The 18,211-nt window shown below is 37.3% G+C and overlaps 1 protein-coding gene across 2 annotated transcripts in view; it reads right to left on the bottom strand.

Annotated features, from left to right (window-relative positions):
- The window catches only part of Dpp4 (dipeptidyl peptidase 4), a 76,377-nt gene that overhangs the window by 13,897 nt on the left and 44,269 nt on the right, over window positions 1-18,211 (bottom strand). For both annotated transcript variants that reach the window (XM_013142395.3, XM_013142394.3), the window contains exons 12-22: window positions 16,264-16,308; window positions 14,117-14,224; window positions 13,791-13,858; window positions 12,914-12,967; window positions 12,447-12,568; window positions 10,822-10,869; window positions 10,481-10,579; window positions 8,071-8,140; window positions 5,557-5,751; window positions 2,922-2,976; window positions 2,215-2,314 (exon numbers count right to left, since the gene is read on the bottom strand). In XM_013142395.3, coding sequence (XP_012997849.1) covers window positions 2,215-2,314; window positions 2,922-2,976; window positions 5,557-5,751; window positions 8,071-8,140; window positions 10,481-10,579; window positions 10,822-10,869; window positions 12,447-12,568; window positions 12,914-12,967; window positions 13,791-13,858; window positions 14,117-14,224; window positions 16,264-16,308 — 964 coding nt within the window. The remainder of the gene's footprint in view (window positions 1-2,214; window positions 2,315-2,921; window positions 2,977-5,556; window positions 5,752-8,070; window positions 8,141-10,480; window positions 10,580-10,821; window positions 10,870-12,446; window positions 12,569-12,913; window positions 12,968-13,790; window positions 13,859-14,116; window positions 14,225-16,263; window positions 16,309-18,211) is intronic.

Here is an 18,211-nt window from a genome sequence, read left to right on the forward strand (position 1 = left end):
TTTGGTGTTATAACACTTGAATACTGTAAAAGAGTACATTAATATTTGTCTGCCAAAATATCATAAGCCCTTTTATCTTTAAGTGGGGTGGAAAATAAGATGCATAATTAGATATTTTGTATAATCAGATGTATTTCTGCTCAATTTTAAAAAACTAAATTATACATTATGTAGATATTTGTCCTAAAATATCAATGATAAAATTTATTGAGGCAAAATTTTAATATAACTTCAGAAATCTGACATGACTGTTTTGGAAGCTGCCTTCTGAGGTGACCAAATTTCAGTAAATAAGTACGGGAATGATTTATTGGCACTGTGTTGCATAGCTTAATAGCTTGTATAGCTCTGTACTTGTACAGTTATTTCAATACCAAGTCTTGTTATTTAAATGGAAATATCACCTAAATTCGATAATGTAACCTATTTTGAATGACTAGCATTGCAGATTAAAACATTAGTGGGCATTAGCTGTTCCACATGTACTCTTTACCTCCTTTTTTTCTTTTCTTTTTTTTTTTTTTGTCTTTTTCCTTTTTATCGGTACCAGGGATCGAACTCACAACTGCCTGCTTGCAAGGCAGGCACTTATGCTGCTGAGCTAAATCCCCAGCCCCTCTTTACTTCCTTTCTACAAAAGTACTTCTAAGTAATAGTTATATTTTATTTTGTTTAAAATAAATAAGACTATATGTAATTTTGTACATATAGGAGACATTCACAAACTGTAATAAGTATTTTAAAGGATGTTTAAATATATAAGAGCTTAATAAAATGCTTGTTTTCTTTAACTTTAGCATTTAAATATTAATGATTCAGGTTGTACACTTAATTAAGGGAAAATGACCTCTAACTAAAAATTTCCCCCAGTGATTAGCAACTTCATTTCTATTTTCTTAGCCCATAATATCACCTTGTTATTTGTACTAGCTGGGTTGATATGCATTAAGGGTGTCTAAATATTTTAAAAATAACATTTAAAATATTATACACAGGGCCGGAGATGTAGCTCAGCAGCATAAGCACTTGTCTGGTCAGTGTGAGGTCCTGAGTTTGATTTCCAGTTATATATATATATATATATATATATATATATATATATATATATTTGCATAAGTGGTTATTGTAACCTTTAAAAACATGGTTCTAAACTATTCACCTATTTCTTTTATATAATCTTTGAATACTGTTCAAATTTTCATATATTTTAAAAACTATTGAATTCTTAAATATTAACTGTTCTATATATATTTAATGGAGTTCCTGTCTCAATACATTTTTAAACTCACAAGGATGGTTCCTATTATTCTACTGACCACAAGAGGTCTCCAAAAACAAACCATACAACAGAACAACATCAGATAGAAAAGTATTCTATTAAAACTATTCCATTGTATGCAAATCAAGTGATAGTTATGCCCTTGAATTTTTTAAACAACAAAAAAAATGACAATTGTATTTTGTACATTGACTTCTATTGATTAAGACAGACCTAAAAGAGGGGTCTGGTACTACCACATATCAGAATATAAGATACTTAGTAAGTATATCTTCTCAATGATTCTATCCTTACACTGAATGCAGGAATTGAGAACTTGCCAGAGAAAGCCCTGGAAAATGCAGTATCTCTCCCCTCTTTGCTCGTCCTTTTGATCTCAGCTTCTCGTGATTGCACCCTTCTTCTTGAGCCTTGTACACTTAGAGGTTATGATGCCTTACAGAACAATGGTTTCTCAGTGATAAACAAGAGTCTACAGTATCTTTCATGTAGTAAAAGACAGCAAGAAACAACCAAAAGCCCTGGAAATTCATCACTTCATTTTTCTCTTTTTATTCAAAGCCCAATTTATATCTAACTTTAACTGAAAAGGTAAAAAAATGCACATTTCCTTTCTCTTCTAATATTTAAAGCTCCCAAACCAAATTAAAAAAAGGAAAGTTTATCTGAGAAATATGGCACTGTATCTATTTCCAAATTTGGAAAACAGAATTTATTGGTGAGTAACTAAGTGTTCAGATAACATATAATCCCCCCATCTTGCGTGATAGCAGAGTAAATGAGATCATCTTAGAACAGGCATCTGTAAAGAACCTCTGAGATGAATCAGCCTACTGTATTTGTTATAGAAACACTGGAACTAAAAGGGAACGGTTTTGTATGTGAAATTTTAAGGTTAACACATTATCTTTTTGTACCTGAAGGCAGTTACATACCGTAGTAGTCCCACCGTGACACGGGAGCCACAGCTATTCCACACTTGAACACACCACTTCCAGATCCCAGGACCATTGAGGTTACGTACCCTCCATATGACTAAGAAATGGAAACAGTTATTTTTATGGAGGTAAAGGATTAAGGACATATGGTAAGCGAGTTGCAGTTTCCACACTTCTCACATCTTTATATACTGTGCCTCTTTAGAGAGAGAAAGCATGCTATAGGAGGCTTAAATTGGTCTTAATTGGGCCGTATCTAAAGACTACACTTTCAGAGCCCTGGTCTCTTTTCTTGGTAAGATGTAAGGCAAAAATATAGAGCATTTACTGACCCTGGAGATTGGGTGAACCAGTGAAAGAAAAATGCATAAATAAAAACAAGAAATGCAAAATCTTTCCTGACTGATTCACGAGAAGTCTCACTTCTTTCCTCCCTCCCCTTCCTTTCTCCTTCTCCCCTTTCCTCCCTTCCTTTCTCTCCCTTTCTTCTTTTTCCCCTTCTCACTTGCTTCCTCATCACAATAAACAAAGGTTTGAGTCTGGTTCAGCAGACCTGTGGAGGGGCACCACTGGCCCGTGACCCACCACCTGTGAGATATGCTTTTCATCTGCAAATATTTATACCTCCAAAAGATAAATGAGCATGCTCTGGATGATAGTCACTAAGGAATCCATACAGACTGATCAGTCAAACAACTACTCACCCAGCCCCAAATTGCAATTCGGTTGCTGTCCACAAATCCCATTTTTGAGAATTGTCTAAAACACGTGAGAGAAGTTCACAAATCAGCTTTGCTCTGTGTATAGGAAACTAAGACAACTGCACAAATGTGAAATTCTGCCATTTGTTATTTCTTTCATTTTATCTGAAACTAAGATGGACCACTGCCAGCAATCAAAAACACCTGAGACAACAGTCTACCTGGGCTAACTTAAGATCCAGATGAACAAGGCTTGCTTTTACTGGAGTCCATAAAAATTGTAAAACGTGTGTGTGTGTGTGTGTGTGTGTGTGTGTGTGTGTGTGTGTGTGTGTTTCACAGAAAACAAATCCTGGCAGTTTTTTTCACAGCTTTATATAAAAATTTGCAGCCCAGATGCACTTTTCTTTACATAATTGAATTTAAATCTCTCCAGATGTTTTTCCACTTGAGAGTGGTGGCCCCTGCAATGGAGAAAGATAAGGGCAAAAAGAACATCTGGGTAGGACCCCCTACCTGAAACTTAAACACCATTGTCTAAATAAATACCTTCTTATTCTGGGTGTTGATTAGTTAGCTCAGCACCACTAACTAGAAAGCAATTTTTTCCTTGATGGATTAAGAAGTCTTTTTGCTGCTAAAGAGTGTTCAGAAATGCAATCCAAAAAAGAAATAAGAAATATGTTTTATGTACCTATTTCCTTTTATTCTCTCTAAACTTTATTTTTATAGATTTGTTTGTTAAATCTTAGACTTACATCAAACAAGGAATTTACTTAGAAACCTAGCAAATAGAACATTCAACTCTGGAATATTATGGGATGTTTTGGAGTCTTTGCATTAACATTTATGTGACTTTGAGAGTTTTTGTAATTTCAACTGATACATGCCATAGAGAAAATTAAAAATAGTTTTTAACTGATCTTGTGAGTGTACAACTCGATAATCCTTTATGCAGTGAACACACCAGTGCCACTGGATACTGTCAGAAAGCCTCAGATCATTTCCCTCTCTATAAAGGGACAAAACGATGTGTTTCTCTTTTGTTAGAGTCCACAAAAGTACCACCCGAATGTGTACTTGGCTTAGGAGTTAATATAAATTGGTTCAAACAGAATGTATATATTTGCATATCTTTCATTAAACAGTATGAGATTTTTCCACGTTGTTGTGTTCAATTCTTTTTAGTTTCTGAAATGATGCTCTATCAGGAACATACCACATGCCAGTACTTTGGTAACTCAAGTTGCATTTTGTAGATACTCAGTTTTTTAACTGTAGGACTTTGTAGGTCAAATATGAGAGGCCCCCAAGACTGCCATTTTTCATACATAGAAGATAAGTGTGGATAGATAAGAATAGATTTGAATGCCTCACTGTTGAACAAATTTATCCTGCTTCTAATCTAAATCTCTCTTTTGTAATTCTTAAGGAAAATCATCATTAACTTTAGTATAAGGGAATTTCATTCATTCTAGGATACTTAATAAACTGTAACCTGCTTTTTAGTTTATTAAAAGGATGTTTCTCCATTCATTTAGTTGTTTATGAATATTTCTGCATTTTCTAGTTTATAATTTCACTACATTATCTCAAACCATCTCACTCATTAAACTTCCTTAGATGTTCAGGCAGTTAGTTTTAGAAACTCAAAGATTACATTTCCCATTTACCAGTTGATGTAATTGAATAGAAGAGCTAGAAGGAGACTGGATTCCAGTATACTTTGGGGGAGTTACCTAAGAGCCACATTTTAAAAATCTGAGATATGGGTGAGAAGAACCACTTCCCAGAGCTGCTGTGCCCCTTCAGTGACAATGGCTGCAGGTAAAACACTTCTTGTTACAGATATATCATGAGGGACTCATCGCTCATGACTCAGATCACATCAAAATAGACCCAAACGTGAAGAGCACAAGAGTGAGATGTTTAGCTGGGTGTGGTGGCCATGCCTAAAATCCTAGCACTTGGGAGGCTAATGCAGGATAGGTGTGAGGTTAAGGCCAGTCTGGGCTACACAGTGAGTTCAAGACCACTGGGCTGTATAGTGAGACTCTGTCTCAAAAAACAAACAAACAAAAAACATCAAAACAAAAATAAAAGCAAAACAAAAGCCAAAAGTGGGATGTCATTTATACTTAAGCTTTTACAGTTATGATCCACAATGGTTGTTCTCCAAATTTTCCCCAAAATGTAAGAGTATTCAGTAACCCTTATTCAGATTGTAGGGCACTCCTAAAACGTCATAACTGTGACTCCCTATAAGTAAACTTAGGTGAGTTCCTCTGCTTCTTTCTGATTACAAGGATGGGTTTCACTGTTTATTCAGATGTTTACTCAGGGTATGTTGATCCCTCAGTTTGTCTGTGTGTTTGAATTTTAAGCCTCTGTTCTTAGAATGCAGTAGCCCATGTGCCAACTCCCTTCCTATAGTCACATACAAAGGCGCACTCAGGAAATGCCTTTTTAAAACTTCATATGAATCTATAATGACAAATATTTTTGTCAAAACATAGTATCTTCACTAACCATGAAAGATTTCAAATTCCTTCTGGCACACTTTAAATTCTTTATAATTATAATTGTGAAATGTAAATCAAAGGGAGAATGAAGTTAGAATTCATCTCCTAGAAATCACCTGGCTGCTTCAATTTGATCTTCAATTTCTAATGTCCCCAGTCTTCTGTTGATTGCATGCATGATTTTATCTCCTTGGTAACCACTTCCTCTGCCGTCAAAGCTAGCTACTATGATGTTTTCCGTACTTGCAAGGTAAGTGGCCCAGTTGAGTCTGAAGATAGCGTCTGCTTTTTGACTACAGGGGCCTGCATATCTGAAAAAAAAAAAAAAAAAAAAAAAAAAAAAAACAATTACTAGCATTTACTGTTTCTCTGAATCAAATAAAGCATATTTGCATTTTGCTTCTTGTGAACAAGATGTGCACCTTTCCCTCCATCACAAATCTAAAATTGTGCCAGCCAGGAGGAGACCCAGAATTGGCCTTCTAAAATTTGGCAACGTGATTAAAATCACTGTGCTTTTTATTTATTTATTTATTTTTTCACTGTGCTTTTTAAAAGATGCCCATCAGTTTTATCTTAAAAGACAGTTATTAAACACAGTCTTCACAGGTCAACATTTTTAAAGTATGGCAGTCTTAACTATCAAAGAAATTTTGCTGCTTTCATAGTGGAGATAAGGAAGCTGGGTTATAAAGAAATAGATGATAACAAAAATGCAGGTTTAAGTTGATCTTTCCATCTCGATTCAGAAATACTCCCAAACCACAAGATCGTTTCTGAGGTTGGAACTTCCCTAAAGACTCTGCTGCATTACCTGCCTAACAAGTCCCTATGACTTCACAAATCACTCGGGAACAAGCCAACACATGAATGAATGCTCTTACTTAAAAGTTCAAAACAGAAAGAAATGAAACCTCATTCTGGAAAATAGGTGTGCTGTTCACGATTCTATTGATAAGCACATTTTCCCTTTTATTAATCTTGACTGCTATATTTACCCCACACGTAGCTCTGTGTACAACCATCAGACCTTCTCATTTCTGTCAGTTGAAAGACTCTGTAAGCATCACTATATCACATTAAAATATGTCATGTTTGTGTGACCTACAGATTGCCTGAGGAAAGGCCTCCTCCAATAACTCTTCTCTCGCCAGGCCACCTCGCCTACCCAGCTGCTCACGACACAGGAATAGACAAGTCGTGCATGCATGCCTTTGCTAATTTTTTCCTCCCTCTTCCTAGAGACGGTGGTAAAAAGAACTTTGGTTTCAATAAAAATATTGCATTATTTTAAATTTAAACTAAATGTTGTACCAATCTAATTTCAAAGTGGAGAATGTATCTATGTATTTTGAGGCAAGTAAACATGTTCAAGTAATATACGAAATGCCTTTGTCCTGTCAGTAGCATTAAACACGGTAGATTAAAGAGTTTAATGTTCAGTGTATCCGGAGTTACTACTCTCAAGATTAAACATTATTTTTTAAAATGGAAGAAAAAGACTGATACCTCAAGAGAGAGGTAAAGGAAAATAAGTGAATAGAAACGGCACTAAATTTGTCTTTAAAAATCTTTACTTACAAGGGAGTCAAGATAAAAACAAATCACTGTTGTCTAAAGGATGCTTTTTCTTTTTTAGTATTGAAGAGAAAATCTAAAACATCAATTTTACTAGTGATTTTGATTTCATTCTATCACAATTATGCTTACTACAGTCACGTAGCACATCTGGAAGCTTAAAATAGCTGTCATTTAGTTTGTATTCTCTGATAGATTTTTATGAGTCTTTTTTTCACTGTAAAAATGGAGCTAAACTATGACTGTGCTAGCATCTTTTCCTTTTACCCTAGTAATAACATACAAATTATGTCCCTAAGTTTCAGTGTGGCCTCTACAATGAGCTAACAGATCTCACCACATTAATTTGCTGTGCCAATAAAATAAATTAAGCATCTGAACAATAGCAGAAATGCGGCACACTGTTGTTGTGTTTTTTATTAAAGGAAAACACGTGTAATCTATGAGATTAGGGCAATTTTAGAAGAATTAAAGTGTATTTTAAATCATTAATAAAACTATTTTACAATGATGCCATATTCAGAATTCACATGAGTTTCCATTAAGGCACCAAAAATTTGTGATTTCAAGACTCTCTAGGATTTAAAGTTTGGATTATAATGACACTCTCCTACAACACTTCTGTTCACCAAAAAGGGGAATGAAAAATAACAAACAGGAACATCGCAGGAACTAGAAGAGAAGTTTAGGGTTATAATAAATCAAAGGGATTCAGTGGGAGAAAATTTGGGATGAGGGATGTGGAATAACTATTAATACTCATCTCTTGCTTGTTAAAATGTCCAGGAGGTAGGATGAAAATCAAGACTTTAGAATTCCTGTGGAATTCCCTCACACTTTAGGCAAGCAAAAACAAAACAAAAATATGCCATTATGGCAGAAGAAAGTGTTTCTTTTGTTTACTGTGATGGCAGAAACTAGACTGAGGTTTGCGAGTAGAAAATGGAAGGGGAACACAGTAATCAGGAAGGGAGAAAGGATGAATTTACCACTATTTCTCAGTAATCTGCACTGGAGGAGGGCAATTAACTCCCCGCTTTGTGAATACTTACACGTCTAGTAGTAGAGGATATTGCTTGGATTTATCAAAATGGGGAGGCAAGATCATCTGATACCAAAATTCTAAACAAACAGAAAGATTAATCAGAAAGTTAAAAACAGTTATTCAAGATTTTGTTCTTTTGCTTTGTCCTTGATGCCATGTCTAGAGTCCAGTAATTTGTTAAATTAGAATAAAAAAATGAACTGGATGGATTCCGCAGGTTTTAAAGTTTAAAAAACACAGTCTGTCAGGTTAAAATATCAGTTAATGTTAAAACAACTTGTTCCTAATGTATCTATTAAATACATTGGTGCCTCCTACAATAAAAGTACATCTTAGAATTTGTAATGTTTTGTTTTTATAATCTGTTCTTTGGCATCTGATCTACTTATCTAGTTTGTTTATGACTTATGTTCTAAATTTTCCTCCAAAATGTTTTCCTCTTCTTAAATTTCCTCAAAACTGTTTAGAATTTGTAGTTGGCCCCAATTCTATTTTAAAATTCTGATTTAATAACATTTTTATAGTTCCTATTGCCACCCCAGACCGCAAAGCTGAGTTCCCATTTTCAACTCTTGTGTTTCACAGAATGAAACTGGGCTTCCACGGAGCAAACTGTTGAGTGCATTCTTTGTGATTTTTCCATGGATCTGTTTAATTCCCTGTGCTTGATGTGACAGTTTAATAAAATTTGCCCCTAAATAATGAAACCATTTCCTTTGCCTTCAAATGAAAGATGGGTTAGACTAACAAATCTAAAAAACAATATTAAAAATCCTATATTTTAATAAGATTATTTCTAGCTTTTAATAGTAGGCAAAAAATATCTTTATCACTAGAATTATTTTTTAAATTTATTTTCCTTTCTGTTATTTGGTTGATGTTACAATTATTTTGGCTAAATTAGAGGAGTAAGATCTTTATGTAGACTTATCTTTAGTTCATACTCTGCTGATTGTTTTAATATTTTTTGATTAAATGTGCTTGTGAGAACAAAAAATTTAAACTGTTATTATAATTTCAATAAAATATCAGACTATCAATTGACCATGATATTTTAAATAAACATGCCAAAGTCATCACTGGATTCCTGGGCTGTCTAAATGGGCAAGGCACCAGTGACAAGGTGCTTTAAATTTCATCCTCTCACAGACGCTGCAGAGAGGCTCTTAATCACCAAGTGCCACTATCGCTGTTCCCTGCTCTCAGACTCCCCATCCATGTCTAGTCATCTCTTCCTGTAATTTGAAAGGTTATAATCACCTCCCAGTGGGACCACCTCCCCTGCTCTAACAGCTCCAACCTACAATTCCTACCAAGTTTTCCTGCTAATCACCTGTCGTCTCTGACCTTAAGACATTCAGAGCTGTCCACTGTTTACACCCTGAAATACAGTGTCCAGGATCTCAGTATTCAGTGTCTTCTGTACCAGGCTGTCAATGTTGGTGCTGAAAAACTCTAAGCAGTTCATGCAAGCATGGCTCAGGTCCAGGGACACTGGTATCACCTTGGAGCTTATTATAAACTCCAGATCCTAGACCCACCCTGACCTGCTGGGTCAAAATGTAGCTGTTAACAAGATCCCATGTGACTCCAGTGAACATGCAGTTGGAATATACTGGTCCAAACTATTGTTTGAAAATGCCTATACTTTCTACAGCCTATTCTGCCATTTGAAATGAGATGAGTTGAATATTTAAAAAAATTAAACTGAACCAATTTGGATGAATTCTTATTGTCCCTTTGTGTGTGTGTGTGTGTGTGTGTGTGTGTGTTTTAAGAAACCTATTGTTTCTAGAGGTCTTTAAATATAATCCATGATGAGACTGCCAAATCCAATCCTGGGATAACTATGGGAGAAGAGGAGGATTAGGAAAAATTAAAGATTTCTCTCCAAGGATTGAAGATTCAACCTTTATCAACAATTCTAACTTTAAAAAATAATCATATGAGACAATTTCACCTTTTTTGGTTTAAAGGTAAAATAAATTAGGATAATTATGTTAAATATACAGTTAATACTAATAGAATTACTGAGGAGATGAAACTAAACAGTAGCACATTTTCTCCAAATCTTTCTTTCTCTCTCTCTCTCTCTTTTTTTTTTTTTTTTTGTCTTTTTACTTTTTATCGGTACCGGGGATCGAACTCACGACTGCCTGCCTGCTTCCAAGGCAGGCGCTTATGCCGCTGAGCTAAACCTCCAGCCCCCCAAATCTTTCTTTTTAACAAAACACATTCCACGTAAAATAGCATTGAATTTTAACACACAAAAAGTGGAAAAGTAGTAATCCTTGTAATATGATATTTCATGGGGAAATAACCTTCTAAATTAGATTTATGTATTATAAAATGTATATTTTCTGATCAGATTATTATATTAGTTAATTTTATTGGTGCTTCCATGAAATTTAACTTACTTGTTCCATTCAAAAGAATGAAGTCCAGTTTTTTAGAAGGCATTTGGACATCTTTAAGCGCTTCTTCCAAAGCTGAATTGTTTTCCAGGACTCTCAGTTCTAAATAAATACACAGAACAACAGTAACTCACTACAATACAAAGAAATTAGAGTATATAATGGAGTAATGAGCAAATACAAAATGTGCTGAGGGGACTATGCATACTTCAGGTTACAAACCTTGTGTCCAGTCATTGTTCTGACTCTAAAGCCAGGAGAAATCACACGATACTAAGTATGTGCTGCTTGCATTCACACACATTTTCTTAAAAGCAAATGAAAAGTAAAATATGAGAAAATACCTTTATCATTCCTGCTGCTGTGTAGAGTATAGAGGGGCAGACCAGGGCCTGTTAACATAATCAGTGAAAAATATGTTTTAGATAAGTTTGGCATACGTGACTTTTCAAAAATGTCATTGATTACCATTTAACTTCGATAAAAAACATAATAAATATCATAGTGGATAGGAAGCTTAATAAATGTTAGTCGCCCCCCCCCCCTTATGAATAGCTGCAAATGAGAGTAAGAAGTAAGACTGGAAAAGCACAGGACCCAGCAAAATGATGGGAAGTGAATGAGCCCCGCTGAGCACCCCGGCAGGTCACCATCTCTGCGCCCAAGCTCCTGATCACTGATTTGAAATGAGAGCCGCCATCCTCCCCACCCCATCTTCCCTTGCTCACTGTCCTCAGAGCCCAGGGCAGAGCTCCGAAGCCAGCCTCACCTGGAGGATGGGCAGGCCCCTCCTTGCGCCCCTACCCGAGGAGTCTGGAGCCAGGCAGCACATCTGCAGAGCCTGACTTGGAGAAGCGATTCTTTTCTGGCATGCAAAAGTGTTTTTCTCACAAGCCCATATCTGCACTATTTATCCCAACTGTGGGAGCTGCAGCGTGGAAGGTAATATATAGGAAAGCTATTTTGTAAGTTATTTAATTTTGATTCATTTGGGCGACAGTGTTAATTTTTGTACTTGATTGAAACCCCAGTGAAAGAAATATCCAGAGCTGGGTTAGAATCCTGACTGACTTGCTGTGTGATGTATGACAAGGCGCTCGGCCTTTAATTTCCTCACATAGAAAATGAAGATAATCATGTCTACTTTCTGGAGTTTTCTTAACAATATCATGAGATTGTGAATATAAAGATTTTAGCATAGTGCCTAGTGTAAAGGACATGCCCAAGAAAAACAGCCACAGCAAACAACTATAAATAAATAAGTAATGGTAAAGAAAATACATTACTGAGGGGAGGGTCAGATAACTGGTTCAGTGTCCTCTTTGGTGCCACGGGCAGTTACTTTCAGAACACGCCAGTTCTTTTTCATTCTGAGAAGTAACCCAGCCGAGTGTTTAGAAGGCAGGAAATGTGGAGGCAGAGACCGAGTGCCCAAACCCTGCTGTGCCTGGGGTGTGACCTGCAGTGGCCACTGTGCTTCTCCTTGCCCTGATTCTTCATCCTCAGTAAATAACTGCGGTAACAGAAGAAGACAGAGCAGTGGGCATTTTGGGTGACTGGCATGTCCCACATTTTCCCATTTAAAGGGATGAGTGTGTAACATAATCTTTTAAAAACCCCACAAAACGTGGTTTTATAAGAAAGAAGTCTTCAAAGGGGAAGAAAAGCTGACTGAAACCCACCACTTAAATGTGAGTGGAAAGAAAGGGCCCAAGACAATTGCATGGCCCCTCAGGTTTGAAAGAGAACTGAGGAGAGAACAAAAATGATTCTCAAACTGGATACTAGAGAGCAACTGCAGGCGCAGGGGGACGGCCCTGGATGGAGGGAGAAGGTTCTAGAGAGGCGCACATCGCTGGTGTGAGGAGGTCAGGGCAAGTAACCCAGCCAAAAGGACAGAGGAGCTGCCTCCTGCTCACCAGTGAGTCACAGCTGCCGCAGCCCTCCAGACCCGTCAGCACACGCTTACCTGAACATCTCAGCTGATAATATTTTGCCTCTTTACTAAATGACACAGAATAGTACTGGCATCTTTCTGGATTCAGCTCACAGCTAAGACACTCAACTTTTGAGTAGTCACTAAGTTGAATTCTGTAAAACCAATGGAGGAAATAAAGCACTTAATCAAAGAATAAATTGAAAAGATGCCATGTTGTTGTACTTTCTCAAATACCAGAATGCCAAAACAATTCTTAAACATTCTTTTTCAAGATGTGTAATAAATACATAAATTAGTATTAAACTCCCATTGTTTGGGAATGTCACAAAACATCTAATGAAGTCATTATTTTTGTGACATGCATATTGATTTATGAAAAAACAATAATGCTTGGTAGAAAATCCTTTTTAATATTAGAATAAGATTTTAAAAAGTTCAAGTCCAGAAATTGTCCATCATCTAAAAGACAGAGGTCAACAACTTGACAAAATTCTTACTTATAAAGATTTCTTCCTCCTGGCATTCCTTTATGTTCATTACTGATGTAGTATCTGGGAAGAAAACAAAGAAATATGTATTGATTACAAAAATGTTACACTGTTTGAATTCCAGCAGCAGACACCGGAGTGTCCATGCGCATGTGCATGTCCATCACCCACAAGCCATTTCTCTCCATCATCGGTGCCCAACATGCTCTTTTTATTAACATGAAACTGGGATTTATTTCTTCAAGTGACAACTAAAAACTGAAATCTTTTTTGAGAAAAATATAACTGGACAAAGTGGCCCAAAACTGACATTGCCTTTATCAATTCTCTTGTGCATATTATCTGATTTCTACTAAAAGCTTCAAGATGGCAAGAATGTCATCTTTCTTAATGTGGTACTTCTGAAAAGCGTCTATAAAACAACTTTAGGCTGTGGTAAAATTCCTCCATGATGCAGCCAATAAAGAACCATGAAGCGCCTGCGATTCTAATGAAGCGTAGTGAACAGCATCAGGAAAGCTTTCTTTTTTTCCAAAGAGAAGGGCTAGGACATGGGCAGATAAAACTGCCTTCCCAAGCCACTGAAAGCTGACCGAATGCCCCAGTGCCGGTGCAGCATTCCAGGACACTCCAGTAAAAGACACTGCAGCTCTGAGCATGTAAAGCAGGTAAGAGCAAGAGGTAGAGCTGCTTGGTGGCAGGGTATCAAATCTGCTGAGCATATGTGAAAATCATTAAGGCTTCCGTATGTTGAAAAGAAAAAAAAGTATTGAACACATTCCAAATAGACTTCTCTTATTTGTCGGAGATTTTTTTTCCCTACTTCTGTGCAAAGAGGGCGTGATTATGAGTGGGTTTCTATCCTACTGATTATTAGAATACTCACAGATAATCGCTGGTAAGAGCTTGTATCCCAATGACTTCCCAGGATCCTTTCGTAATAAATGTGCAATCCTGATGTGGTTTTTAAATAAAAGATTTATTAGACTCTCTTTAACTAAAATTAAGTAGAGGGTTGAATCATCTGTATCAGGAATTAAATTAGCCTTGATAGTTCTTGTTGGATGTCCACATCACACCCCACCCTATTCCATACATCACTAAAGAATTTGAATTATTCTATTTGTACACATTGATAGGATTTACTAACTTTCCACTTCAAGTTAGTTTGAAAAATAGGAGGTCAACCTAAAACGAATTAAGAATACTCACTCTATTATCTATTTGGAAATGACAGATGTGCCTGTAACCCTCTTTATCGCTCATGATCTTGTAGAATCTATTACCATCAGAGGTGAAATGAGGTTCTGCGGGCCTAAACTAGAAAATAAGAGAGAACAAAGAAGCATTAAAGGCCTGATCTCATCTGTCTCATCTCAGAGCCAACTGTACTGAATGCTCCCCAGCACCCATGCTCAAAAACCAAAGGTTTTATTTGCTAAATGAAACTGGAGGGTCTTGAAAAAAAATTTTTTTTGCTTTAATATGATGGGGACAACACAAAATAAGAACAAATTCATGAACAGTTTCTTGTGAGGAGTACATGAGAGTAGACATAAAATCAGCTGGACAAACCACTTGATAAACAGAAATGGTTACCATTATTTGAGGGCATTCTCTTTCCATGGAGAATAAATATGACTTGTGGCAATAAGGGCATGACATTTAGAACAGGCCCTTTTTTTCAAGAAATGCATTTCCTTGGTCTTACAAATGTGCTTTCTTGAAGCACACATATTATTTGACTATTTCAGAATAGAGGTGTTTGTAATTTGGGAGAATTATGTTTTTGAAAGTCAGGCTTAGTTGTTAACCATTTCTGCACTAGATATCTAATAAGAAATGTCTGATGTATATTTTATGTGTAAGCATTTGTGTACTCATTTTTATTATAAGCCTTTTAAATTTTTGTTGATCAACCATTTACCAAAAAGGTTGTACAGTAATATAGAACAAAATTTGCAGTGTTTTACAGTTCAGTGAAATATAATTCAGAGAATATAGTGCAGTTTAAGTAGAAGAGCATCTATCCCAGCCTGAAAGGAATATGTCGTTTTACGATTTCTATTTCCTAGCTACATTTGAGAGCAGGTAGGAGATAGTCTTTTAAAATTGTTGGTTCATTGCACTCTCAATGTTTCCTCTCTCATCAGCTCCCATTTTTGGGAAGGAAGAAAAATACTTCCCTCTTCTATTTAGTGATTCAAAGTGAATTCATTTATGGAGCAGGCTGAGGCGTGCAGTACACTTGGTGTTCTCATTACAGAGCTCTGAAGCACATTCCCCTCTCTAGACCTGTGTTCACAGCCTTATCTTTTTAATACATTTCCCTGTTTCCCCTGGATGGAGTTGTGCCTAGTAGAAATGTGTGAAAAGTGGCATCTGTCTGGTTAAATACAGAGAGGAAAAAACATATTTTTTTCGAAGAGTCGTGAGGAAGTGTAGCATGTCTCTTGCCATGGAGGAAACCACTTTTCATGTTGGCAAACCTCTCCCCTCTGCCCAATCAATGCCTGCAGAAAAGGACATGAGAATTCGGCTGGAGCTTGAGCCCAGCCAGACAGGGCTGCCCTGCTCGATTGAGGCCTCAATCTCTGTAAACCAAGACATGTGAAAAGTTAATGTATTTTGTGTCACTGTGTTTCCCTCTTTAGGAGGATTAATAGAAATGATCTTAAAATTAGGTGTGATTCATCCCTCGTCTTTCTTGAGGTGTCATGCTGGCTTGAGTTCCTTCACCTACACGCTCCATGGTCTTGGAGCAGTACCACTGGTAATTCTGTGTGATGCTGAAGTAATGCTGTGGGACTGAGCAGCAGTGACAGAAGCCTCCCGGGGATTTACCTTGCTTTCCAGTGAAAGTGCTGCAGCCAGGTGTCTAACAACGTGTGAACTCACCTAAGTATGATATTCCCCAAAGAGAGGTGCGTAGTGGGCATTACATGATTGGTACTGAATTTGCTGGATCTCCTTAGGCATGTGTCCAGGCTGGGATGGAAACTGTGTTTTCTGCTTTTAAAGCACATGCCTCAAATATGAGGTCAACAAACACATTTGGCATCTTGGCTGCTTTTTAGCAATCGTTTTTTAACTTACTGGGAGCTCCAATTTGCCTAGAGTATATGTTTTGTTTTGTCTGCTCTGCTCCTGATTTTTCACTTATCCTCTTATTTTTTTCAACTGAATATGCAACATATTCTTCATAAAAAGATATTTCTATGGAAAGTACTTCCGATATTTGAGATATAGGTCAATTAGTATTTCTGGTATCGCCAAATAACCCAAAGCCCCACTGTAGAATACCTACAAATCATAGCTCTGAGTAGTTGACCCATAGAATGTAAAGTTCGGTAACTTACTCTGCCAACCCAGCCAGTCGTGCTCATCTCAGTGTGTTCATTCTTCTAGAAGACAAAAATGCAATAAAAATATTTCAGAGAGAAAGATGATGAAATACACTCTTTAGCCACAATGTGGTGATATGAACAGTAGCAGAGGAGGAGCACTTAAGGGAATTTATGATAAAGTTATTGAAAAATCATCTCCGTTCATATTTTTATTTATGTTAGTATTTTCCATGTAATTACATTTGATTGTTTACCTCCCTCACGCAAGATTCTGTCTTGGATTCACCCTATACACTACACTGGAAGTTCTCCTGGTATTTTAAGCTCAGTGCATACAGAACTGAAGAGAACTTCCTTCTCTTTCATCCAGTAGCCTGTTTTTAAACTTTTATTCGTCTCCTCTCCACCCCAGCCAGGGACCTGGAAGTCCATCCAGATTCTTGTTCCCCTCAGTCATCTCCCTCGTCCCCTGCCTTTTTCTTTTTCTGTCCTCTGCCAACATTACCTTCGTTCATGTCCTTGGAAGAATTCCCTGGTGCACTGCTACAATCTCCACATTGGAGAGACTGCTTATCTCTTCCCTTTCTGGTCTGCTGTCCGCCCTGCGTAGTGCTCAGCTGACCTCATTTGGCAAGAGATTTAGTCTCACAATAAGACTCTCTTAAAACCTTGAGTCAGATCCTCATTTTTCACAAGGTGAGACTTAAATCAGAATGGCACCTGAGTCTATATCACCTTATTATTTATTTATTTATTTCAGTTCTATTCCCCTCTTTCAGCTTTCTGGACAAGGACCCCAGTTCCCACGTGCTCTAAATGCTCACCCTGGCTGCTTCAGCACAGCCCTCTGCTAGGATGGAGCTCTTGTCCTTACTTGACCATAGATAACACACTATCCTAGACTACCTGTAACTCTGTCATATCTCCTCTGGGCAACCCCCACCACAATAGAATTATCTTCTTTTGTCTTACATCCTCTGTGTACCTCGTTTTATGGCACAACATTGTGATACTAAAGTGATCTAATCAGTAGGAAGCAAGGGGCTTGTGTTTTGCAATGTGAGTTCTGGCACACTTTGATCTGACCAAGTGACTTAAACTCATTAATCTTCAGTCACCACAGTCTCTGACACAGTGCAAGCACTCAATAAATGGCAACTTTTAGGGTTTATTTTCATAATGGGATTTCTTACCAGAGCAGAAGCATTTTGGGGCCAGGCAGGCTAATTCCCATTTTAAAATATCCATAGCTTAGTACAGAACTTGGAACATTACAGGCACTCATTGTTTCTTGCATAAATAAGTGAATCAAGATGTGGGGTGCTCAAGCTGCCCGAGATGTGAGTCTGCCCTGTGCCTAGCCAGGATGGGAGCAGGGAGGAAAGTATGGAGACACAGGGCCCATGACCAAATCGGGAGGCTTTTGAGGATCCTTTGCATATTTCAGTGAATATCTTCCAGTGCCTAGCCCTCCTGAGACTGCTGTGTCTCAAAGGGATTTAACTGTGATATGTAAGCCGAGCTGGCCCCCATGGTCTTCTGGCTGGAAACACTCCAGTACTTCAATGTTGTCTTAACACTTAGTTTGCCCAAGTGTTGCCATCCGCTTGCTTGGCAGTTACTGAAATTCTGAAGCTGATTCCTACTTAAAGATGGTAATAATATGGCAATAGATCTGTGGCCTCTGGACACTCTTTTGTTTTACATATACTTAGCCAGCCATTCCCTGTCGCTATGTCTTCTGGGTTAAAACACTTTCATTGTTCTTGCAGTCCCTCACCTTTTTAAATTTTTAAATATTGACACCAGCACAGTCTTTCAGGTTTTGCTATGGTTTGTGTCTAGATGTCCCTCTTAAGCCTCATGGGCACAGGTGGGGCTTCTCAAAGGTGGCTGAATCTACAGTGTGTGATGCTGGGATCAAAGATGTGGGTACTAAATTTGCTCTCTGATCTGGCAC

Source organism: Cavia porcellus, unplaced genomic scaffold (genome assembly GCF_034190915.1).
Source record: "Cavia porcellus strain 051 isolate PalLab524CR breed Dunkin Hartley unplaced genomic scaffold, mCavPor4.1 scaffold_12, whole genome shotgun sequence".
NCBI classification, from domain to species: Eukaryota; Metazoa; Chordata; class Mammalia; order Rodentia; family Caviidae; genus Cavia; species Cavia porcellus.